Source organism: Thamnophis elegans, chromosome 1, assembly GCF_009769535.1.
Source record: "Thamnophis elegans isolate rThaEle1 chromosome 1, rThaEle1.pri, whole genome shotgun sequence".
NCBI classification, from domain to species: Eukaryota; Metazoa; Chordata; class Lepidosauria; order Squamata; family Colubridae; genus Thamnophis; species Thamnophis elegans.
This window is the reverse complement of record NC_045541.1, coordinates 171,415,691-171,442,063: the sequence shown is the minus strand read 5'-3', so window position 1 is coordinate 171,442,063 and position 26,373 is coordinate 171,415,691. Positions and strand designations below refer to the sequence as shown.

At 37.4% G+C, this 26,373-nt stretch overlaps 1 protein-coding gene across 1 annotated transcript; it reads left to right on the top strand.

The window, feature by feature from the left end:
• Positions 1–22,567: 22,567 nt before the first annotated feature.
• On the top strand, positions 22,568–23,911 carry LOC116506498 (actin-like protein 9). The gene has a single exon (XM_032214285.1). It carries the CDS (start codon positions 22,568–22,570, stop codon positions 23,909–23,911), a length of 1,344 nt encoding a protein of 447 aa, XP_032070176.1.
• The last annotated feature ends 2,462 nt before the right edge of the window (positions 23,912–26,373 follow it).

The window sequence follows — 26,373 nt, the reverse complement described above, 5'->3', positions numbered from 1 at the left end:
AGAAGATTATCACATCACATAAATTTTATACAGAATTCCTTAGAACATTAAAATTGCTTGCTGTACTTTATAGAAATAGTCATAATCTCGAAATACCCTTTCATGTTTAGGATGGACCTGGCCTAATGTGTCAAGTAATTAAAAATGTTTGTGGGATGTGTACTTTCAAACTTTTCTTAACAAATGATAAATTTTATCAGATGGGAAAAAGTTGATGATTTTGAAGAAAGAATGGATGAAAGATTTGTAAAAGTAAGAGAGGAGATAAAAGAAGATGTTGCTAAGTGTATGTAGTCTTTAGAACTCGTGTCAGATGGTCTATTTGTAGAATGTGGAATTATTATAAATATAGATTCTGCCTGAAAACACCTTTTTGGCTTTCAATGCAAAAAGCATTTATAGAAGAGAAATGATAAGTGGTGTATTTATTGTGATGTACTATTTTTTTCACAAGGGGATTGTAAAATAAAATCAAGAGAAGATTTGAGAACAAAATATTCTTGTTAATGTTTTTCTTATGTACACTTAACAGAAAGATTTAGTGGATAAAAATATTATGTTTTTCAACAATACTTAGACTGAGTTTGAAATATAACTAACTATGTATTAATGATGAACATGTTATTGTTAAAATGCACAAACTTCTGATGAAACATCAGAAAAAGAACACAGGGAAAGAATGTATGATAAAATGGGCTGAAATTTTTGGCTACAATATACAAATGGATCAAAACATGTGGCTAAAAGGCTGAAATTTAGATTAGGTTGTAATCTCAAAGAGAATTTTTATAAAATGATGTACATTGCTATCTGTCAGCACAGAAACTGTTTAGATTGTATAAAGGCACTTTGAATATTTGTTGGAAATGTGAAGGAACAACATGAAGGGACATTTTAATGATGTTTTGGTGGACATGTAAATTTAATAAAAACGCCGGATACAAATACATATTGTACATTAAGAAGATTGTAAAGATTAAAACTGAAACCAGAGACTTTTCTTTTGGGACCAATGGACAGGCAACTAGAAAAAAGCCATGGAACTTTGTTTTATGTATGATAACTGCAGCAAGATTATTATATGCTCAAAAGTGGAAGAGTTCGACACTAATCATAATAGAAGAAAAGATGATGAAGATGATGGAATAATGAAGATGCCTAAATTAACTTCTTTGATCAGAAAAAACCCAATATCTACATTTATGGCCGACTGGAAATTCCTTCTAGACCTTCTGCATTAAACAGAAAAAAATGCATTTATGAGTTGTGATTTTGATTAGAATAAAAATTGATAATGAAAATTGTACTTTTTTGTAATATAGAGTAAGAGACAATTTTGTAATTGTAGTTATATTTGCTGCCAAGAAAATTGAAAACGTTTTTCTTTTTCACACTTGCTTTTCTTTTTCTTTGCCTTTTTACTCTTTTATTAGTATGTGTTAGTTTTTTGGTTCTTAATAACATTCTTATTAAAACAATAACTTTATTAGTGGTGGAGAATCACTAAATTTATTTAAACATATTGTTATGAAGGTTGGAAATCACTTCTTCATACTTTTCTTTTTTCTCTTTTTTTGCTTTCCAAACACTTTTTGCTTTTCTGTATTCTTTTTTTCCATTCAATTTACTTTGTACTAGATTTTACTGTTGTAATCAAAAGTCTTAATAAAAATTACAATCAAGGAAGCAGCCATGACTATGACTGCTTTGAATTTTGCTTGATAGTAAAGTGGGAAAAGAAAGAAAAAGAAAAAAAATAGCAGATCACTTCTTGTTTCCTTCTAGGATATTCACCATCTACAACTGATTCAGCTTCAGATCTACTAAGCTATGAGCTTGGTTTCAAAATTATCAACAAGAACTTGACCAATAAAAATCCATTATCACCAGAATATAAGCAATTGATGGGTTCCATCAGTAATGAGGTGAGGATTTTCATTTAGAAGTCCTCTACTGCAAACCCTGAATGGAAAAATGATAGGGAACTATCATGAGATAATGCCGTTGCAAGCCTCTCTCACATTCTTTAATTCCCTCTTTTTTGTAAGATGTTTTTGAATTAATTTTCCTAATTTAGATCCATTCCTTCCACAAACTGGCATGCCTACAACTTTATAATAACAATAAAGTAGTTCAGGAAGAGAATGTCCATTAAATTCAAACATATCACTTTATCAATCTGACTCATATATCTAAACATATCATTGTTGTAAATTGATTATTTGTACCAGTAGTAAAAATCTCAATGTAATAGTTAAATGTTTATTTAATGGCAAACTCTCAATTAGATACGTCTATAGAGAGTCTCAGTCATCCAGGTCATGGTTGTCCCAAAGGTGCTTTTTTCAGGAGGCAACTGGACTTTCTTCTTTTTCTTGGATAAGAAACTAGACGTTTTCAAAGAAGAACAAGAAAGCCCAGATGCTTCCTGGAAAAAACACCTTTGGGATTATCTCAGTTGGACAGATATAATCCATTTAATGAAAGAATCAGAGTGAAAATTTTGTATCTGAATCCAATAAATCAAGGTAATATAGAATAGAATAGAATAGAATAGAATACTTTATTGCCCAAGTGTGATTGGACACATAAGGAATTTGTCTTCGGTGCATAAACTCTCGTACATAAAAGCTGTGTGATAAATCATGATCATAGTCATAATAAATAAAAATACATTAATCATAAATCATAAGATACACTTAGTGATTAAAGTGCAACTGTAGTGTAATTCTTCTGAACAGTTTGTTCTCAGATCTGTTTTGGCTACTCACTTCCTTCACAACTCAATAGTGTAGGGGACTTATTGTGCACCAAACAACAAGAGATTTAAAAGTGCAGATCTAAGCTTAATAGGATTTAATTTAATTTGATTTGATTCCAGTTGAATCAACTCTTCCACCAGAGTTCCATCAGCGATGGATTCAAAATTTGTGCTGTAACTAAATTAAGGTCAGTATTTACCAAAGGTGGGTCTGAGCAAGATCTTGATGACATCGTTGAGTTTATAAACAATTAAATCAAAACCAAGTGAAACAATTAAATCAAAACCAAGTGAATTGTTATGGCTTATTATGGTACGTGAATTCAGCCAGATGTGGCTTACTCAAGAAACTATAATTAAGTAAATTATGGTTTCATAAAATATTTCAATTATGTCTGCACACTCATTGTTTGGATCTTATCTGTCCTCAATACCAAGCACTTGAAGATACCACTTAAATCTGGCTACATAAAACTTTTAACTGAAATAGTATTCTTTGGTGAGGGATTGTTTTCACAGCATACTAGGAAACTATTTATCAATGCTGCATTAATCTACAAGTAATAAAATAAAAATAAGAAAGCACAGTATTTCCCAATTCACATTCTCCAAGCAAGCACCTTGGACTTTTATCTTCCAGAATTCCAAATCAGCATGTCTGTAAAGGAACTACAGTCCCCTTTCCCTTCCTGATCCACTTTTCCAAGTAAAGTAGAGCAGATGCTGCAGGGTAGACATCAAAATAGCACTCTCCAGATTTTACATTACTTCAGACTTTTAAACTATAATACAATTTAGAGCTACTGAAAATAAAGGAGAATTTCATTCCTTACCTCTTTCCTGCATGCAGGCCATTGCTTTCCATCCACTTATCCACTGGATCGCTGGGGCCAATTACAAAATTACTCTGTGCAAGTTCATCAGGAGTTCTTTCTAAATTGCAGTTTGAGGGAGAGAGAGAGAAGAAAAGTACCTCAAAGAGATTTGTTTTAAAAGTGGGGGGAAGTAAGAAAGAATAACAAACTATGTATCAGAAACAGAATGCCCATTTTAGGCACTGGCAGCATTCATTCCTTACTAGGCCTACCATGTGGAAATTCCCTCACTAACAGATAAGTCCTGGAAAACGCAGCTCTTGGCATTAAAAAGGTTGCTAGGCCCTGCTGCTGCTGAGCTAAGTATCTTGGGATATCCTATCTTATTCCAAAATAATCAAATATGAGAATAGCCAGAATTCTCTCAAGACATTGGAATCTTCCAGTCCAGTTGATATTGATTGAAAGAATTAAGGGCAAGGATATGAGTGAAAGCAAAAGCAGACATAATTCTGTCACCGGGCCTAAGGTGTCAGGAGGTATGGCTGAGCCCATGCTGTGGTTATAAGAGCCGAGGTGGCGCAGTGGTTAAATGCAGCACTGCAGGCTACTGCTAGATCAGCAGTTCAGCGGTTCAAATCTCACCGGCTCAGGGTTGACTCAGCCTTCCATCCTTCCGAGGTGGGTAAAATGAGGACCCAGATTGTTGGGGGCAATATGCTGACTCTCTGTAAACCGCTTAGAGAGGGCTGAAAGCCCTATGAAGCGGTATATAAGTCTACTGCTATTGCTATTGCTATGGTTATGTTCATTTATCATTAATAAGCTTGTTTTTTTTCCTCTGGCTGAAGTGTGTGTGTGTGCATGTGCGTGTGCGTGCGTATGTGTGTGTGTGTTGTCTTTTCCTGCTTTAAATATTGTTAGCTACACAAAATCATGAATTTGAGATGAGCGGCCATATAAATTGAAAAAAAATGATTTTTAAAAAATAAAAGTGTGTGGTTCATTTGGAGTATTGCAGCATTGGTTAATAATCAGAGGCTTAGAAGTACCTCAGATCATGATGGTCAACTAGTTCAGGGGTCTCCAACCTTGGCCACTTGAAGACTTCAACTCCCAGAATCCCTCAGCCAGCAAAGCTAAGGAAGTTGAAGTCTGGGAATTGAAGTCCACTAGTCTTCAAATGTCCAAGGCTGGAGACCCCGGAGTTAGTTGACATGTTCCTCATTTATGTAGAGTTCTGAAAACACAAGAAACCCAGCTTAATAAAGAAAAATATTGCATGCACGTATATTAATCCCAAACTAACGGACTATCTTATGATTAATGTGCTGGCCTGTTCATACAGCATATTGTCAGTGTCTGACAGCACATTGAATCACAAAGTGCCCAATAAGCTGTTTTTGCAGCCTATTTTATGTGAACCCAACCTTATTTTATAAATAAGGCAAAAGTTATCTGGTTTATCTAATGCACATATCAGAATGGGAAATGTTTCCAGGAAATCTTCATTTTTTTAATGTACTGAAATCCAGAAACTTCATGGAGATGTATTATTATTATTTCCACCAAAGTAAATTCAGCCCACTCATAATAGGTAAATTGGCATAATAATCCATCATGTGGTTTTAGCTGAATCTGTTGGGTTTTAACCTCACCCACTGTATATCAGGACTTATTTTTGAATTTATTACTTAGTGACCAAGACAAATTTGCTTTTTTCATTAAAAGATGCCAAGAGCAATATATTTCTTTGGTGGGTAGTTGAGAAGCATTTGACTAAGATAGTAGAAAATATAGCTCTCAGTGGTTCTGCGGCTAGAAATTTTGCACCACTGAAGAAGCCATTTATGGCAAAGAATATGTTAGCAAAATATTTTGATTATGAAGTGTCACCATGCTATAGTAGGAATCTTTTGTTCTGTATGCACTTTGATCTTAGACATGTCATCAAGACATCAAAACTCAAGATGATTTTGAAAGTTGCCTCTGAAAATGTCTGACTTTATCTACAAGTAATACAATTTGAAATGCTTTTGTACATTAAAACATTTTACTGCTAATCTTGCTTCTTAGCTTTAGTCTGAAGTCAATTCATGTTTTTCTCTCTTCCTACACCCCCCCCCCCCAATATTTTTTAGAATCGGTTCCATCATAGTTGATTGCAAGTGTTACTTCCATCCTTCAGGGATTATTAGCAAAGACACCATCAAAAATGTATTTCAACAAGAGACCCAGAATGCCACCTCTCAGTGGCTGGGTAGCAGATTCCAAATCATGGGCTTCACCATTGAAGGTATAAACTTTGGCATAAACTAAAATGGTAATGGTCATTAATGTAGGGCTCACAACTTTAAGAAATCTATAATATCTCCTTTCCTATTACTTATGTCAGATAGACAGACAGATAGATCTCACCGGCATGGTGGCCTAGTGGTGAAGATGCTCACCTGCCATTCAAAATATTGAGAAGTCAATCCTAGGTAGTAGCAGATGTTTCTCTCCTAGGGCACAAAGAAAAAATATCCACTGCAAACTCCACCTGGTGTCAGGAAGGGCATCTGGCCAGTGAATGCTCAGCTCCATTTAGTCACTGCAACTCTAGCCCAAATTAAGGGATTATAGGCAGGGGTGGTATTCACTTACCTGCCTTACTGGTTCGCAAATGTGAGTGTGCTCAGGCAGTTCAGATTTTTAACACTCTTAGGGTCTTTTCATTGTATTTATTTTGTACAACGACAATAAAGGCAATACTATACTTTCAGAAGCTTATAACAACTTTGCTACAAGTATTTTGGACTTGGAGTGAGAGGACCCCCACTATGTGTGGAATGTTTGTTTGTTTACTATATCTTTTATATTATTTTGTCCCAAAGGCTTTAGGCAGTAACAGTGAACAATTAACAAAAACAACCCTAGATACATATAGAATAATATATATATATAGCTGTGTGTGTGTATGCTCCAGCATAACTCTGGAATGCCTCGAGCAATTTCAACCAAACTTGGTACACAGATGACTTACTCCCTGGAAACAAATACGGTGGGGATAAGACACCCCTAACACCCCTCAGTATGTGTGTTCTATTAAGAAATAGTGTATTGTGCCTTAAAATGGCTTCTACTGTACTGCCGTAAAATGGATTCTACTGTACAGCTCAGTGAAGTTGCCATGGTAATAGCTTTACAGTACTCTACAAGGGGGCTCCGTCTGGTAAAGGGGAAAATCCAACATTAGAAATTACATTTGGTCCGGATATTTTCTCCTTATAAATAAATACCTGGACAACGCCGGGTTATCAGCTAGTAATTATAAAAATAGGTGCCACAGCAGTGGTGGTTTCCTACCGGTTCGGATCAGTTCAGCCAAACCGGTTCCCCAGTTGGCGCCATCAGCTCCGCCATCTTATTTTTCAGTTCTGTGCATGCACAGAACAATTTTAATTGCACTGTACATGTGCGTGCATGCACTCATCAGGCACGAACCATCAGTAGTGCCAGCCAGAACCCACCCCTATGCCACAGATCCCATGTTTATATTATAAAACACCCTTCTATACCAATCTAAAGAGAAAAGTATTTCCTAAAACATAGGAGGGTTATATTAACCTGTATTTTAAAATTATTTAGTTTTTATTAAATATTAATGTATATTATTATTATTGCATTGCGGTTAGCTTTTGTATACTATTTAGAATTGCCTTGACTGAGTGATTATTAAATTTACAAGAAAAGAACTGTTAGTTCCATTTGTGCACTCCTTTTTCTATTGAAAATTCTTGAAACAAATACTAAAACAGTAACCGCTAACCCACCCACCCCATTTCTTTTGCCCCTTCCATATTTAATGGAATCCTTCCTTCTCTTTGATTCTTTTCCAGAATATCCTTCAGCCATGGCAACAGAACCATCCAAACAAGGTAATTAGGATCTTTTATCCCAAAATATTTTTGCTTTAGATTTCAGTACCCCCAGCCCCTCTGCGTTGAACTAAAGAAATGTAGAATTGTTATTGTATCAATCCCTACAGAAGATGCTATAAACTGAAATAGAATCAGCATAATCTATCCAAAGCACACATACACATCAGTGGTGGGATTCAAAAAATTTTACTACCACTTCTGTGAGTGTAGCGTGGCGTGGTGGGCATGACATGGCTTGGTGGGCGTGTCAGGGGAAGAATACTGTAAAATCTCCATTCCCTTCCCACTCCAGGGGAAGGTTACAGCAAAATCCCCATTCCCTCCGCACTCTTAGGGGAAGGATACTGCAAAATCCCCATTTCCTCCTGATCAGCTGGGACACGGGAGGCAGAGAATAGATGGGGGCGGGGCCAGTCAGAGGTGGTATTTACTGGTTCTCTGAACTACTCAAAATTTCCTCTACCGGTTCTCCAGAACTGGTCAGAACCTGCTGAATTCCACCTCTGATACACATGCACATGGCTTGTGGAAATGGGCAAGGTGTAAATTTCATTGTTAAATTTATATATTTGCATTATTTCTTATTTCCAGAGCTTCCTTATTGGGCCATCATCCTCATATGCTTCTCCGTCTTACTGGGTTCTATCTTTTTCTTTCTTCTGTGTGTCTTGGTATGTATGCACTATGCTTCAAAGTAGAGGGCTAATGATGAGTCTCTGATGTAAGGAATCCTCAGCACTCTTCCAATATATACCTGAAGAGTGTATATGTTTTCTCAGAAGAATTTTAATAATAGTGGATGGGAATGTGATGAAATAGTTTCCTTGAGACCTCCTAGGATGTTAATGGAGGCAATTCTTGGACCCTAAAAGCAGTTAATGGAGCCAATGGAAGGGGTCTTTTGCTTTGTTTGTCCCTCTGACAAAGTCAGGTGGAATTGAGGCCATTAGCTCCTGAAGGAATGTCCATCATGAGAGAGGAAATGGACAAAAGAAGGAAGGCACTCCCCTTGTATGGGCATAAAATGTATTTATTTCTGTCTTTAATCAGACTGCTGTGTGGGTGAAGAGGAGAGCAGGCAAATACCAGATCCGAAGGAACATTTTTGGCCTCTAATTCCCACGCATGGACATGCAAAAATCATAGTGATATGGATTTTGGAAACTTGACTCCTTCCCTGCAAAAAGACCCTTTTTGCAGCGTTTCATCTTGCACATATTGTGCAACAAAAATTGTGTTTACTATAGCTGGAATGAATGTCTTGATGAAGAAAAGATACTGCATATTCTGTGGAAGACTGCCAGGTTGATAAATTGATGGGGTGCCCTGTCATATTTATTTATTATGTATTGTAAAACTTGGAGTATCTTTTTAAACATCTATAAAAACTAAAGATTAGGTTATTTATGTGCTCAAAATAGAGATTCTGCCAGCAGCATGGATCAGTATTAAACAATTTGCATTCTTTTGAGACTGCAAAGCATCAATGAACTCTATTGCACATTTTTTTTAAATGTATACTGTATTATTTTGCTCAGTAAACAAGCATTAATTTTTATCTTTCAAAGACAATTAAGTTGTTGAAATGGAAGACTTACAGTATTTTTATTTGCACTGCAATTATGTCATACTGCACTGTACTACACTGCACTGTAATAATATATGTTTTCAAAATAATGTATCTTGGGTAGAGATAATTTTCAATCCTTTTTTAGATATTTCAAATATTCCTGATTTCTTACAAATCAATAAACATGAGCAAGAAAATGAAAAACAAAGTGAAACCTAAACTTCTGTCAAGAATGTAAAATAACGTTTTAAAGACAATTGTGGCATATATGACTATGAACACAAATCTTAGAATATTGTGTACAAGAAAAATGTAAATATGAAGAAATCAGCTTTAGTCAGAAATGGCATAATTCTTTCTGCATTAATTTTGTGGTTATACATTATATAGCTAAAATTTAGTTGCCACCATCCCAAAATGATAAAGTATTTACGTACATACCAAACTTATCTTTCTCTTTTCAGTTTTTTTTAAGTAGCAAAGTACCTTGTGTGGGGATATAATTATAGTATTTTTTTGCCTCTCATTCATTCACAATACTAGCCAATTATAAACAATAAATAAATAAATTAGCAGCTAGTAATGAATATGTGAAATCTGTTTAAATATCCAACTTACTGTGCTTCTTTACACAGTGATCATTCACTCTTTCACCAAAAGGTCTGTTTTTTGTGTTTTATATACAGGTAAATTAATAGATTTACTTATTGAGATAGATTTCAGTTTAGTAGACTAAATGCAATGGGGGGGGGGGTTCTGTCCTTATATTATATGCTTCAGTACAGTTATAAAATTCCCTTCATGATTCTGTTTATCTATAACACTGCAAAATATGCATGCATAAAATCTCATTTCCATTTTAAATATTTGGAACACAACAGCTGAGTCATATAACATGCAAAGATAAAGGCTGGATTCCCCTATTTTAGCCTAGTAAACAATTTGCATTCTCAATAAATGATACCATGAAAACTTCGTGGGTGTGTAAAAAGAAGTAAATATAGAGGTTCCTATCCTCATCCTTACTTTATTGAACTTTAGTTGGCTAAGTGTGATTTGACACACAAGGAATTAACCTTTGGTACAGAATCCCTCAATTCACATACAAAGCAACAGAATCATCATCATACCAATAAAAGGGGAGAGTAAAGAAGATAATAAGAAGGCTAAGTGATAATACTATAACCACACTACATGGATAAATATAAATAGACATTACACAGTACTTTAAGAATTAGGTGTTCAGAAGAGCAATGGCACCTGGGGACGGGGCGGGGCGGGACTATGTCTAATTGCTTTGGCATGCAAAATACTGCTGGTCTTTTCAGCATTGAGTTATTTGGATTTATTTAAACTGAAAGGCTTCCACATTTCTCAAGGAATAGCAGTTGAACTTTTCTGTGTGCTTGCACAGATAATCCTCATTTAGCGACTGCCTCTTTTAGTGATTGTTTGTAGTTATGACAGTGATGAAAAAAATAACTTTACAACAAATCTTTGCCTGCGTGACTTCTGCAGGATTGTAAAGCGAAGGAAAGCTAAAGTAAGATCATAAGGACAGTCATGGTTTTGTTTAGCAATCGCTTTGTTAACCATCAAGTTGCCAGTCCCAATAAAAGTGTGGTTACTAAATGAAGACAGTATAGATTAGATTAGATTAGATTAGATTAGATTGGATTGGATTGGATTGGAATGGAATGGAATAGAATAGAATAGAATAGAATAAAATAACAGAGTTGGAAGGGACCTTGGAGGTCTTCTAGTCCAACCCCCTGCTTAGGCAGTAAACTCTACACCTGTATGCCTTCAAGTCAGCCTTGGCTCCTGGTGACTGCCTTAACCGCTCCCTGCATTTTTCGTAGTATCATTTTCGAAAGTGATTTACCATTGCCCCCTTCTTCCTAGGTCTGAGAGAGAAGGACTGGCCCAATGTCACGAAGCTGGCTTTGTACCTAAGCAGGACTAGAATTCACCATCTCCTGGTGTAATAAGAGAAACTATGTTCTCAGGTTCAAACCAGCTTCTGAGGTTATGTCTATGGAGATTCTCAGTCATCCAGATCATGGTTGTCCCAAAGGTGCTTTTTTCAAGAGGCAGAACTGGACTTTCTTTGTTTTTCTTTGAAGACGTTTCGCTTCCCATCCAAGAAGCTTCTTCAGCTCTGACTGGATGGTGGGGAACGGAACAATTTTGAAGGAGAAAATGGAAGGAGGGATAGTTAGAATGGAAGAAGCTTCTTGGATGAGAAGCGAAATGTCTTCAAAGAAAAACCAGAAAGTCCAGTTGCCTCTTGAAAAGGCACCTTTGGCACAACTTCCGAGGTACTTAATTTCTGAGATAACCAGGCTCATAGGTGAACAACAACCGAAAAATTAGATCGCCTTGCTGCCACACTGTTTCCCTACACCCTGGTTTCTCCCTTCCCCACCATCTCTCTGGGGAACCAGGAGAGGATCGAAGAAAAAATTCTCATCCGTAGCTAAATACAGAAGGGGAAGCCAGACAAACATTTTGCGCATGCGTAGCTCAGCCAACCTGAGGTGAGTGATAGAATGCCACCCGTCAATTCCACAATTGAAACAATAAGTAAGAAACAAACAAATAAATAAAATAAAGTTTGTGAAACATATTAAAATAAAATAAGTTTCCTCCAGGCACAATGACAGTTCGAAAGGACATGAAAAATAATAACCCTTTCAGGCAATTCTAACTAAAACTTCTAACTCTTCAATTTCTAACCTTCTCTGAAGTAAATGCTTCCTTCACCTTTCAGGATTCCAGCCAAGTCTCTCACCAAAGTCTTCCCTCCAAAACTCTCTCACCCCTGGCTAAATACCGAAGGGGAAGCTAAAAATTTTTGGATGTCTGTAGCTCAGCCAATTTGATGATGGAAAGCTACCAGTCAATTCCACAATTGATACAAAAGAAAACAGAAATCAATAAATAAGTAAATAAATACACTTTATAAAACATATTAAAATAAAACAAGTTTCTACAGGCACAATTGTCAGTTTGACAAAACATGAAAAACAACCCTCAAATGCAATTCTAACTAAAAATTCTAACTCCTCAGTTTCTAACCTTGTCTGAGGTAAATGCCCCCTTCAACTTTCAGGATTCCAGCCAAGCCTCTTACCAAAGTCTTCCCGCCAAAACCTGACAGAACCCACTTCTCTATTTCTACTGGCTGTCTTGGGTCACGTGACTCCTTCTTTGGGTGCAAAAAGCTGGCTTGTGATGTAAATGGTTGGCTGCCTCCCTACCTACGGCCTCATGTCTATCTATGGAGCTTCCTGGAGAAAGAAGGTGGGGACACACTCTCACAAAACAGCCCACTCAGGGCCTACTTTATAGCATACAGGTGGTCCTCAACTTACAACAGTTTGTTTAGTAACCGTTCAAAGTTACAATGGCACTGAAATAAGTAACGTATGATTGTTTTTTTTTTACACCTTTGTGGCATCCCCACAGCAAGGACGTGCAGTCAGGGGAGGCAGGGGAGGCAGAGCCTCACCACTGTCATCATGAAAAGAAAAAAAAGATGTAAAAGGAAAAAGGCAAGAGCTAAGGTCAGGTTGAGCTAGTTGCTGCCAAAGTCACCATGGATGACTCTGCTTAGTGCTTAACTGTTTAAAAAAGCCTCTAAAAAAGTGCCCTCTACAGGAGGCGGCAGGTGAACAATGTGCCTCTTTTAGTCTGACTTTTTATGATCACTCGAGCAGAGTTAAGCAAGGGTTAAAAGCTTAAAAATTCCTGACATAGGTGAGGCATGTCGTTCTCCTGCCTCCTCCTGTAGAGGGTGCTTTTTTAGAGGCTTTTTTAAACAGTTAAGCAGAGTCATCCACAGTGACTCTGGCAGCAACTAGCTCAGCCTGACCTCAGCTCTCGCCTTTTTCCTTTTACATTTTTTTTTCTTTTCATGATGGCAGGCAAGAGCAGAGTTGAAATCCTCTCTGAAACAGCTGGAAAAGGTATGTGTGGGTCAGAGGGAGGGGGAGGAATTCAAACTTCATCCTCCTGGTCCAACTTTGTGTGTGTGTGTGTGTTTGAGAGAGGGGGGAGGGAGGGAGAGGGGGGGAAGGAGGGGAAGAGAGAAGAAAAAGAAAAAGAAAGAAGGAAACTTATTTAGCAAAGGAGAAAAACAAATGCTGTCGCTTTAAATCAGAACTGAGCATGCCTGGCTGTGGAATTCTGGGAGTTGAAGTCCACAAGTCTAAAAAAATTGCTGCCTCACCAGCCATAAACCTCACCGCACGTCACTGTCCCACAGTCACATGATCAAAATTAAAATGCTTGGCAACTGGCATGTATTTATGACGGTTGCCGTGTCCTAGGATCACCTTTTGTGACCTTCTGACAAGGAAAGTCAATAGGGAAGCCAGATTCCCTAATAACTTTGTAGTTGTTAAGTTAGTAAAACAACCGTTTTCCTAACTTAACAACAGCAGTGATTCACTTACCAACTGTGGAAGAGATGTCATAACATGGGGCAACAACTCTCTTAGCCACAGAAATTTTGGGCTCAATTGTGGTCATATGTCGAGGACCACCTTTAGTTATTCAGACCATATTTTCTTGAAACAAAATAAAGGACAAACCTGACTTCCGGGGAGTGGCCTGTCGCCGGTCGGCAGCTTAACAGAGCTGCCCCCAGAATTCAGGACCGTTATCTACTCAATATCAAGAAGATAACTCTTTTTTCAGACAAGAAAAAAGCAGTGAGGAATCTCAGCTGGTAAGAATCTTCTTTGAAGTTCACAGTTTGTTTCTTTGTGAGCTGTGGACGGAGGGGGAGGATCAACCCATAGCTGAGTCATTCAACTCCGACCTGAACTTCGCAGCTGTTATCCACAGCACAAGACAGGATCCCCTCCCCCTCAGGACAATCTTTAGAAAAGAGACTATTAAAAATCAATACGAGCAAAGACCAACTTGTGAACTTTAAAACCTTTCTCTATCTGAAATACCAGCTTCAATGTTATAAAAACCTCTTTTGTTTAATTGTCTTCAAAATGGCGTTTACAGCTTCTGCATTTGTTATCTCCGGCTTCCTGCTACAGAATTAAAGAAATAATCTCTTATAATTTAATTAGAGCTACTCCCTTAAAGCTTTCAAGACTCTTTGTTGATTCAGAGACATTCCAAACATTCCAAACGGACTTTCTCTTTTGAAATCCTCCGTAAAACCCCTTGTAAAAAAAAAAAAAAAGAAGGAAAAAAAGGGGGGGGGAGGAATTTCTTTTTCTCCACATAGCACAGTGGATTAGTAATTTAGAATAAATAATTAAAACCAAAATATAATGGCATCCAAATCAACCTCTGTTAAATTACCTCCGAAAACGTCTCCCATACCTGGCACAAAGTTGCAGCCCCCACCATCTATGCCCCCTAGTGGAGATGTACTAACAAAAGAATTTTTTCTGGAAATGTTCAAAAAATCCAGAGAACAGAACTTAGAAATGTTTAAAGAATTCAGAGAACAGAATCTAGAAATGATTAAAGATTTCAAAGATGAAATAAGGAATGAGATGGAAGTTCTATATGACAAATTCGATACCAGGGTCACTAAAATGAATGATAATATGATGGGAATTGTAAATGTGATAACAGAATATATTTCTGGAATGGAAGATAATTTAGAAACTCTCAATGAAGCTAAAACTAACCTGATATCCAAAACTGAAGTGGTGGAACAAAAAATTGATAATGCTGAAAAACAAATTATTATGATACAGTATAAGCAGATGGAGCTTGCATTAAGAGTGAGGGGGCTGCGTGAAGAAAAGCAGGAGAACCTAAAGCAAATGTTTTCTGAAGCTTTTGACCGTCTGGTGGGAAAACCGGGATCCAATTCTGATTGGCAGATTGACAGGATTTTTCGTGTTAACTCATGGGCGGCAAAACAAAGGCAACTTCCCCGAGACGTGGTAATATACTTTGTTACAAGAGAATCTAGAAATATGATACTACAAGAGTCCTACAATACTAAGCTTCAAATTGGTGGACAGGACCTGATTGTTTTGAAAGAAATACCGCCTCAGATGCTAAGAGCCAGAAGAGATTATGCTTTTCTGGTGGAAGAGCTCAGAAGGCGTCAGATACAGTACAGATGGGATGCCCCATTCGGTATTATAGTTACAATGGACAAACAAAGATATCGTCTCAGCTCTGTATGGAAAGCTCGTGATTTCTATCATAAGATTCTGAAGATGGGATACCCTGAACCTTCGGGATATGGTGAAAAACCACGAGACGAACAAGATAAACAGCAAACCACACAACCATTAGATAAAATGTATCATCTCCCTCTTCCGGAAGGGCAAGGAGTCAAGGAAAAAAGATCCAACCGTAAGACCACCAGACAAACGGATAAACAAGCTACTATGCAACAATCTCAACAATCATTGGCCACTGACCAAGGTGCTACTGCAACAAGCTCAGAAGCTGTGGGAGGAGCCAAACCAAAGGTGAGACAGGCCTTGCGGGAGGCTCTAAAAAAGCTTCAGGCAACCAAAAATGACAACTAAGATTTTGACATGGAATGTTAACGGACTGAACTCTCCACAGAAAAGAAAGAAAATATTTCATTATCTTAAACAGTTTAAGAATGACATAATTTGCTTGCAAGAAACTCATATCAAATCAACCGATCAAAAATATTTGTTTAACCCCAAACTGGGCCAACATTTTGCGACCTCAGCCATGGAAAAGAAAAATGGCATAGTAGTATATTTAAGAAAAGACATTAAAGCTGAGCTAATTGAAGCAGATCCCTTTGGAAGATATATAGCATTAGATTTAATCTTAGAAGGGAAAAAGACGTTACTTTTGGGAATTTATGCTCCTAATCAACAACAAGATGGATTTTATAGAAATCTCCATGCTAAATTAGTACAGTGGGATTTTGAGTCTTGTATATTAATGGGTGACTGGAATGGCGTGATCGACACCAAAAGAGATAAGAAGACAGCTCGCCCGAACACCAAATTTCGAGCTAAGTTACCCAAACCCTTTTTTGACATGCTGGACGACTTTGAATTGCGAGACGCTTGACGCGAGAGGCATGCAGAAGAATATGACTTTACCTTTTTTTCCAATAGACATCAATCTCTTTCAAGGATTGATTTTATACTAATTACAAATGATTTACTTTGTAGGGTGAAGAAGACAAAGATTATGGCGAGAGTTCTTTCAGACCATAATCCAGTCTGGATGGAATTGGGAAGGGTAGCCCAGGCAAGAAGGTCCTGGAGGTTGAATGAAAATTTATTTAGATATGAAAAGTATGTTAATGATTGTAAAAAATTGCTATCGGAATATTTTGTCTTCAATATGAACAAGGGTACATCTTTGGAATATGTATGGGATGCAAGCAAAGCGTATATGAGAGGAGTATTAATGAATATAAATAAAATACATAGATACAAACAAGGGCAAAAACGAAAAGAATTGGAAGAGGAAATTAAAGGGAAAGAGTCAGAATTAATATTGAATCCAGGAGATACAAAGATTAGGGAAACAATTGCTATATTAAAATCTCAGTTTGATATGCTGATCTCTGACCAGGTAGCTACTAGTTTATTATATGCTAAACATAATACTTTCTGCAATGCAAATAAACCCGGTAGGTGGTTGGCTTATCAGATTAGAAAAAAAAGGAAAGCTCGAAATGTATCCAAATTGTGTTACAGAGGGAAAGAAGTGTTTCAACAGGAAGAGATTCAAAAGGTATTTCGGGAATTTTTTACAGAGTTGTATAAAGGGGATAAAATTAAGGACGGAGATATAGACAAATACCTAGATAAAGAGGAAATCCCCCTAGTCAGAGAAGAACATAGGCATAAGCTGAACCAACCTATAACCTCTGGGGAAATTTTGCAGGCAATTAAACAATTAAAGTTAGGGAAAGCACCAGGTACAGATGGTTTAACAGCTGTTTATTATAAATATCTACAGTTAGAAATGGTAGAACCCCTCAGAGAACTATTCAATAAAATTCAATCGGGAGGGAAAGTGCCTCCCTCGTGGAAGACTGCGTTCATATCGTTGATACCCAAAGAAGATCAAGACCTTACCCAACCAAAAAATTACAGACCTATTTCATTACTCAATGTAGATTATAAAATTTTTACTAAAATATTAGCAAATAGGCTAATGGGGGTAACTCAGCAACTGATACATACCGATCAAACTGGTTTTATACAGGGCAGACAGATGAAGGATAACGTTAGATTAATTATCAACGCTTTAGAATACCTGGGAAAGAACAATCAAATCCCGGCCGCATTCATATTTTTGGATGCGGAGAAAGCCTTTGATCGAGTTAATTGGCAATTCCTGCTGAAGACATTGCAAAAAATGCAGATAGGAGATGGCTTTTTACGGTCAATTGGTGCAATATATCAGCAGCAAACAGCCCAGATCATTGTCAATGGAAGTCTGACAGACTCCTTTCAAATTGAAAAAGGTACAAGACAGGGCTGTCCTCTGTCCCCATTATTGTTTATTATAACTTTGGAAATACTGTTGAATAAGATACGGGGCCTGGGCGGTTTAAAAGGGATCAAAATTAGACAGCAAGAATATAGAGTTCGTGCATTTGCGGATGATCTGGTTATAATATTGGAGCAACCGCAGGAAACTAGTAGGGTATTATTGAATACGATCAATCAATATGGTCAAGTCTCGGGATTTAAAATAAATCTAGGAAAAACCAAAATAATAGCTATAAATATGACTATCAAACAGAAGGAAGAACTGGGGGCGACGCTAAGATGTGAGGTAGTTAAAAAAGTTAAATATCTTGGAGTTAATATTTTAATCTCAAATGGGAAATTATACAAGTATAATTATGAATCACTTTGGCATAGTACACAGTTGGAGCTGAAAAGGTGGGAAAAACTGCATTTGTCCTTGCTGGGTAGAATAGCGGCAGTAAAAATGAACATTTTACCAAAATTTTTATTTCTTTTTCAAATGTTACCAATACTTAAAAGAGATGCGAATCTTCTAGAATGGCAGAAGGGTATCAACAAATTTGTGTGGGCAGGAAAGAAGCCGAGGGTAAAGATGAAAATAATGCAAGATGCACGTGAAAGAGGAGGATTGAAATTACCTAACTTAAAATTATACTATGACGCAGTGGCATTATCTGCAATTAGTGATTGGATTCATCTAACTAATGGCAGAATTTTGAATATCGAGGGATATGATTTGTTATATGGTTGGCATGCTTACCTGTTATTTAACAAAAAAACGGATAAGAAATTTAAAAATCACATCTTAAGAAATGCTTTATTGCGGGTTTGGAAAAAATATCAATATAAACTAAATGATAAAGTGCCCATGTGGGCAATTCCTAGACATGCAATTGAAAATATGAATGTAGAACAAAAACTCGATAGAACCACCTATAGACAACTTCTTATCTCAGAAAGAGGGGTGATGGAACTAAAATCTTTAGAGGTACTTAAAGAAGAGAAGGTAGTTCAAACGTGGTTTCAGTATGGTCAATTACAAGCTAGGTGGAAAACAGATCAAAAAATTGGCTTTGTAAAAGTTGAGGATAATTTGTTTAAACAAATAAGAGATCAAAGCTCAATGCATATAAAGAGGATATATAATGTATTAGTACAGATGGATTCTGAAACGGAACTGATTAAGGATTGTATGATAAAATGGGCTCAGAATGTCGAGGAACCAATAATGCTTGAAACATGGGAAAGAATCTGGGTAAGAAATGTGAAATTTACACAAGCACAAAACTTGAGAGAAAATTTTTATAAGATGTTTTATAGATGGCACCTAGATCCTAAAAAGCTTGCCTCTATGTATCCAAATGTTCAACCTAAATGTTGGAGATGTGGTTCTTGTGATGCTACATATTTTCATATATGGTGGACATGTCGTAATGTTAAGGCATTTTGGATAAAAATATGGTGGATCCTGCAAAACATCTTCAAAAGAAGGATAAAATTTACCCCCCAGTTGTTTTTACTGGGTATATGTATTGATTTTACAGTAGCAGAGACTAATTTGATCCTGTATTTAATAACGGCAGCAAGACTCTTGGTGGCGCAGTATTGGAAGAAGAAAGATTTACCTATAATTCAAGAATGGACTTTGAAAGTTATGAACTTAGCCGAAATGGCCAAAATCTCAGCATATCTCAAAGAACATTCAAACGAGAGATACAAAAGAGACTGGAAAAAGTGGATTGATTACATAAAAAGTAAATATGGGACTAAAAAACTCCAGATAGCTTATGCTTAGTATCAGTAATACTTTAAATTGTTTTAAATTTGGGTAACAGTAAGAAGCTGAGTTCAATGTAGAGATATTTCAGACTGTGATTGTTCAAAAATTATACCACGTATGGTCTTTGGGAAGTCGGGGGGAGGGAAGGGAGGTGGGGATTTAGGGGGAGGGGGGAGGGGGGAAATACAATATGTGTTAAGAAAAATAAATAAATAAATAAATAAAAAAGAAAAAAATAAAAAAAAAAAGAATAAAGGACAAACCTGAGAGGAGGGTAACTCTGAAAGAGGTTCATAAGGATTAAGGGGAAAAATTATTTATGTTTCTAACTTTGCTTTACAAAGGAAAAGTCGAGAGCAAAACCAAGAAAATAAATAAATAAATAAATAAATAAATAAATAAATAAATAAATAAATAAATAAATAAATAAATAAATAAATCTAAAGGATGGCTATCTGAAACAGAGGACTGTCCTTTATAACAAAAGATCACTATAATCACAGGATGTTGTTAGCACTATTAGTGTACAGATTTGAATGGCTGACTGGGTTAAACATTTTGGGAAAACAAGGGCTTCGGTGGTTATCTAGCTCTTTCTGAGGCATATGAGCCAGCTGGGCGCAACTCATAGAGTGATTGTTGTGGGGGAAAAAATAAGAGGCCAAGATTACTAAATGTGCTCATCAGCTTGAGTAACATATACAGATCAGTGGAATAAAAATCTATTTTAATAATGATTATGTTAATGTCTCACTGAAAGTAATAGCAATAGCACTAGTAATAGCACTTAGACTTATATACCGCTTCATAGTGCTTTATAGCCATCTCTAAATGGTTTAAAGAGTCAGCATATATTGCCCCCAACAATCTGGGTCCTCAATTTATCAACCTCGGAAGAATGGAAGGCTGAGTCAACCTTGACCCTGGTGAGATTCGATCAGCCAAACTGCTGGCAGCCGATGATCAGTAGAAGTAGCCCTGTAGTACTGCACTCTAACCACTGCACCACTAGCACTTAAGCTTATATGCGTTGGTGGCACAGTGGTTAGCACAGGCTACTTCTGCTGAATGACGGCTGCCTGCAATTTGGCAGATTGAATCTCACCAGGTTCAAGGTTGACTCATCCTTCCATTCTTCCGAGGTGGGTAAAATGAGGACCCAGATTGTTGGGGGCAATTATGCTGACTCGGTAAACTGCTTAGAGAGGGCTGTAAAAGCACTTCGAAGCGTTATATATAAATCTAAGTGCTATTGCTATATATTGCTCCAGAGTGCTTTATAGCCCTCTTGGATTGGTTTACAATGTCAGCATATTGCCCCTAACAATCTGGTCCTCAATTTACTGATCTTGGAAGGAACTGGGTATATCTAGTTTAAGGAAAAGAATAACTAGGGGAGACATGGTAGTATTCCAATATCTCAGGGGTTGCCACAAAGAAGAGGGAGTCAAGCTATTCTCCAAAGCACCTCAGGGTAGGACAAGAAGCAATTGGTGGAAACTAATGAAGAAGAGAAACACCCTAAAACTAAAGAGAAATTTCTTGACAGTTAGAACAATGAATCAGTGGAACAGCTTGTCTCCAGAAGTTGTGAATGCTCCAACATTGGATTTTTTTTTTTAAGGAGAATTTTGAAAAACAAACTTTTACAAATATTTACTTCCCTCCCCCAATCTCCCCCCCCCCCCCGACTTCCCAGAACCAATACAGGGTATAAATCTTTAACAAAAACAATCTAAAATACACTTAAAAAGAAAAAAAGATAGTTAATAACATATTTCAATTGAGCTTTAGTTCCTCCTCACCACCGTCCAGGCCTTCCGCGCAGCCCTCAAGACCTGGCTATCCCAACAGGCCTGGGGATAAGCCTCTAATTTGCCCCACCCGAGTGTTGAATGTTGAATGCAAGTTGTGTTTTTATTATTTTATTTTGCTCACATATTGTTTATTTTGAATTGCACCCCCACCCTAATGATTGTAAGCCGCCCTGAGTCCCCTCAGGGAAAAGGGCGGCCTATAAATCCTAATAAAATACTAAAAAATACTAAATACTCCTTGCTAGACTAGCTCTAGACAATTTATATCATTCCGGGTCTTTAATCATAAGCTATCTGAAATTTCTTAGTCCCATATTTATTTTGAGTATAATCAATCCATCTTTTCCACTCCAGTTTATATCTCTCATTTGAATGGTCCTTAAGATATGCAGATATTTTAGCCATCTCAGCTAGATTCAATGTCCATTCTTGAATAGTAAGCAAATCTTCCTTCTTCCAGTATTGCGCCACCAACAATCTAGCTGCAGTTATTAAATGCAAAAACAAATTAATCTCTATAACTGTACAATCAGTAATTATACCTAACAAAAATAACCGAGGGGTAAACTTTATCCTTTTTTAAGAACATTTTGCATAATCCACCATATTTTTATCCAAAATGCTTTAACTTTTTTGCAAGTCCACCATATGTGAAAATATGTAGCATCCACACAATCACATCTCCAGCATTTAGGTTGTAAATTCAGATACATAGAAGCCAATTTTTAGGATCTAAATGCCATCTATAAAATATCTTATAGAAGTTTTCTCTCAAATTTTGGGCTTGTGTAAATTTTACATTTCTTACCCAAATCTTTCCCATGTGTCCAACATTATTGGTTCTTCAAACTTTTGAGCCCACTTTATCATACAGTATTTAACTAATTCTGTTTCCGAGTCAGACACTGGAATTTTTAAAGAAGATGTTGGATAACTATTGGTCTGAAGTAGTGTAGGGTTTCCTGCCTAAGCAGGGGGTTGGACTAGAAGACCTCCAAGGTCCCTTCCAACTCTGTTATTCTATTCTATTCTACTCTGATTGTCTCATACAGTTTTCTGGATTCACACTGTTCCATTTGAACAAAATTGAGCAAAAATGGAATTGGGTGATTTTCCATGTTGTATGAAGTCATTCATGACATTACCTGCACATATACATTTTCCAAATTGTAGTGTAGCTCATTATCCATCATTTCCTATCCAACATTCTCAAGTCTTCATAAAGATAAGGAGTTAACAATACTGTCACACTTGGCTAGCTGAAACATCTGATGAAAATTCTAAGGTGATGTCATAGTTCTCCTTTATGTGTCTTGAGTGAAAGAAGTGCCTTTCATTTTAATGCTGTAGAAGAAAGAAGGTGGGGTTTAAATGTTGTAAATCACAGTGTAATTTAGTGGAAGGTAATTTGAGTTCCATTGACAATGTCAGTCAGCGGTTCTAGACCAACCACTCCAGAGCCTTTGCAAGAAACAAACGTGGGATTCTCAGGATCAAAAAGTCCAGCGGAGAAATCAGTGAGGCTGAGCCATGCAAGTAAAGAGACCTCTTCCCCAGTATATGCTTTGGACCAGATATCTCAGTCTTGGACATCATCAAAAAACGAAGAGCCCACCAGGAGCAGGTCACATTGTCCACATAAAGAGTGTTCCTTTGTCGAGACAAGAGCAATTGTCATAGATACTGGCACAGGGACATGTAAAGCTGGATTTGCAGGTCATCAGACCCCACAGGTAGTTATTGGGGCATTAGTTGGACAGCCCATAGAAAAATTCCTGAAGATTGGAAGTGATGTACCAGACACATTCATTGGAGAGCAAGCCCGATTGGAACCTGATATTGATATAATTTTTCCATTAAGACATGGCATAATCACAGACTGGGAAGCAGCAGAAACATTGTGGTGGCACATTTTCCAGCATGAACTCAAGATTGCTCCTGAAGACCATGCACTTTTAATGTCTGATCCACCTCTTTCACCAACTACAAACAGAGAGAAATTGGTGGAGGTTCTTTTTGAGTCCCTCAATTTCCCCAAAGTGTATGTGGCATATCAGTCGGTACTGTCAGTGTATGCTCATGGAAAAATTAGTGGGTTGGTAGTAGATACAGGCCATGCTGTGACACACATTGTGCCAGTCCATCAAGGGTACAATTTGCCAGATGCCATAGAAAAGATGGACATTGCTGGAGCCAATGTGACATCTTTTTTGATGGATCTCCTCAAAAGCACGGGACACTACTTAGATGAAAAAATGTTGGATGTGATTGAAGATATCAAACAAAAATGCTGTTATGTTGCACTTGATTTTGAGACTGAGTGGAACTGTCTTGAGGAAGACAATACAGTGCAATACCAATTGCCAGATGGCCAAATAATTACTTTGGGGAAGGAGAGATTCCAGTGCCCTGAGATGTTGTTTAATCCATCACAAATGCCTGGACTTGCTCTTCTAGGCATCCCTAGCATGGCCCAAAAGAGTTTAATGAAAGTTCCTGAACAAGTCAGAAAAGGAATGTATAAAAATATAATATTATGCGGAGGTTCATCACTTTTTGAAGGATTCGAAAGGAGATTTACTCAAGATATCATGACTAATTTGGAAACTAGCACAAAAATCAAAGTCACAGCTGTTCCAATTAGGCACTATTCTGTCTGGACTGGAGGTTCAGTTCTTGCTTCCTTGAAAAACTTCCAATCATGTTGGATCACAAAGGAACAATACCAAGAGTATGGACCATATATTGTGCACAGGAAGTGCTACTGAGTTGTTGCCCAGCCAGGTAACTAAGATTAAAATGGCTAGGAGGTGTCCCATAATAAATCAGTTAATTTGCTGAGATTTGAAATGTGACTTGTATTTATTGGCAGCAGATTTAAACCTGGTCTCATAATTAATACCTGTTTGCTCCAAACTCTCTAGGGACCCAGCCATATATATATATATATGTATGTATGTATGTATGTATGTATGTATGTATGTATGTATGTATATATATATATATATGTATGTATGTATGTATGTATGTATGTATGTATGTATGTATATATATATATATATATATATAGTGTTTTTTTATTTGTGCTGATAAATAAATAAAGGGACAAATAAAAAAACACAAAAAATATAACAAAGGCAACAGTAAAAATATTGGGTTTCTGTCGTGATGGACTCTTGTGACGAGCCGAAGGACAGATGATGGAAGCAGTTAGCTTCCTCCCATAATTGGGGCTTACCAGGGGTTGTAAAAATCTAATATATATATATATATATATATATATATATATATATATATATATATATATATATATATATATATATATATATATTCTGAGGTTTTCACGGGTATTGGTATGTAGGTCTCTAGTTGTTCGGGTTTTCTCCCGCGTAGAATTGGAGATGTCTTGGCGACGTTTCGACGAAGTCTCATTCGTCATCTTCAGGCTGCTTCAGGCTACTTCAGGCTTGGTGTTTCCAGGAGTAGGAAACTCGTGTAAACACCAAGCCTGAAGTAGCCTGAAGCAGCCTGAAGATGACGAATGAGACTTCGTCGAAACGTCACCAAGACATCTCCAATTCTACGCGGGAGAAAACCCGAACAACTAGAGACCTACATATATGATGTAATATATATATGTAGGTCTCTAGTTGTTCGGGTTTTCTCCCGCGTAGAATTGGAGATGTCTTGGCGACGTTTCGACGAAGTCACATTCGTCATCTTCAGGCTGCTGCTGACTACTTCAGGTTTGGTGTTTCCAGGAGTAGTGTGGGATCTTGGCTGTTTTGTTCCTTATAACTGCTGGTAGGGGATTAAATTTTAACTGCCAGTAGGGGATTAAGTTTTAACTGCCAGTAGGGGATTAAAACTGATTGAATGGGGGCTTGGGTGTGTCTTGATTAGGTGGAAGTGTGTCATTATTTGGTGGAGGGGTGTTCTGTTCTGATTGTTTGGAGGGTTGTGTTTCCTGTGAGGGTAGGAGGGGTTTTGAAGAGGCTGATTGTGCTTTAGCAGTCTGGCTTCTGGTTCTGGGTCGTGCCTCCTCATCAGTTTGTGTTTTTGGTTGTTTTCTTTGTGGATGTTTTTTGGTAGTATTCTGTGTGGCTATTGTGAGTGTGGGCCTGGTCTCATTCTTCATGTTTGGGATTCGTTTGTTGATGAGGGCGGGTTTCCAAAGGGCTGGCAGGCGGGGGGTGTCGTCTCGCCTGTTCATGCTATGTGGGTGTTTTTCTATTTCGATAGCTTCCCTGATTATACGGTTGTTGAAGTGTTCGGCCTTGGCGATGGTTCTTGTCTTATTGAAGTCAATTTTATGTCCTGTGGCTTTGAGGTGTTGGACCAGGGAAGAAGTTGGTTCTTCTTTTTTGATTGCATTTTTGTGTTCTTCAATGCGTGCACTTATTCTTCTGTTGGTCTGTCCGATGTATGTGGCGGGGCAAGTAGTGCATGGGATTTCATATACTCCTTGATTTTCTAATTCAATTTTGTCTTTGGGGTTTCTTGGGGTTTCTTAATCCCCTACCAGCAGTTTCTTGGGGTTTCTTAATCCCCTACCAGCAGTTATAAGGAACAAAACAGCCAAGATCCCACACTACTCCTGGAAACACCAAACCTGAAGTAGTCAGCAGCAGCCTGAAGATGACGAATGTGACTTCGTCGAAACGTCGCCAAGACATCTCCAATTCTACGCGGGAGAAAACCCGAACAACTAGAGACCTACATACTAACACCCGCGAAAACCTCAGAAAACATATATATATATGTTTATTTATATATATATATATAAATATATACACACACACACACACACACACACACACACACACACACACACATATACAGTAACAGTAGAAAAACCGGAAAAAGAATATTGGGTTTCTGTCTGGATGGTCTCTTGTGACGAGCCGATGGACAGAGAATGGAAGCAGTGAACTTCCTCCCATATTTGGGCATACCAGGGGTTGTGACTATATATATATGTATATATGTATGTATGTATGTATGTATGTACGTACGTACGTACGTACGTACGTACGTACTTACATACGTACGTATGTTGTATTTGTGCTGATAAATAAATAAAGGGAGACTAGTATAGATCTATTTCAAGCTATTTAGCTCTCATCAGCTAGCCATACCCTTACTGGGATTTGAACCTGTGCTATATTACATCTTAGGCAGACGTCTTAGCCATTAAGCCACAGGTCCTCCTCCTTATCAGCTGAAGCCA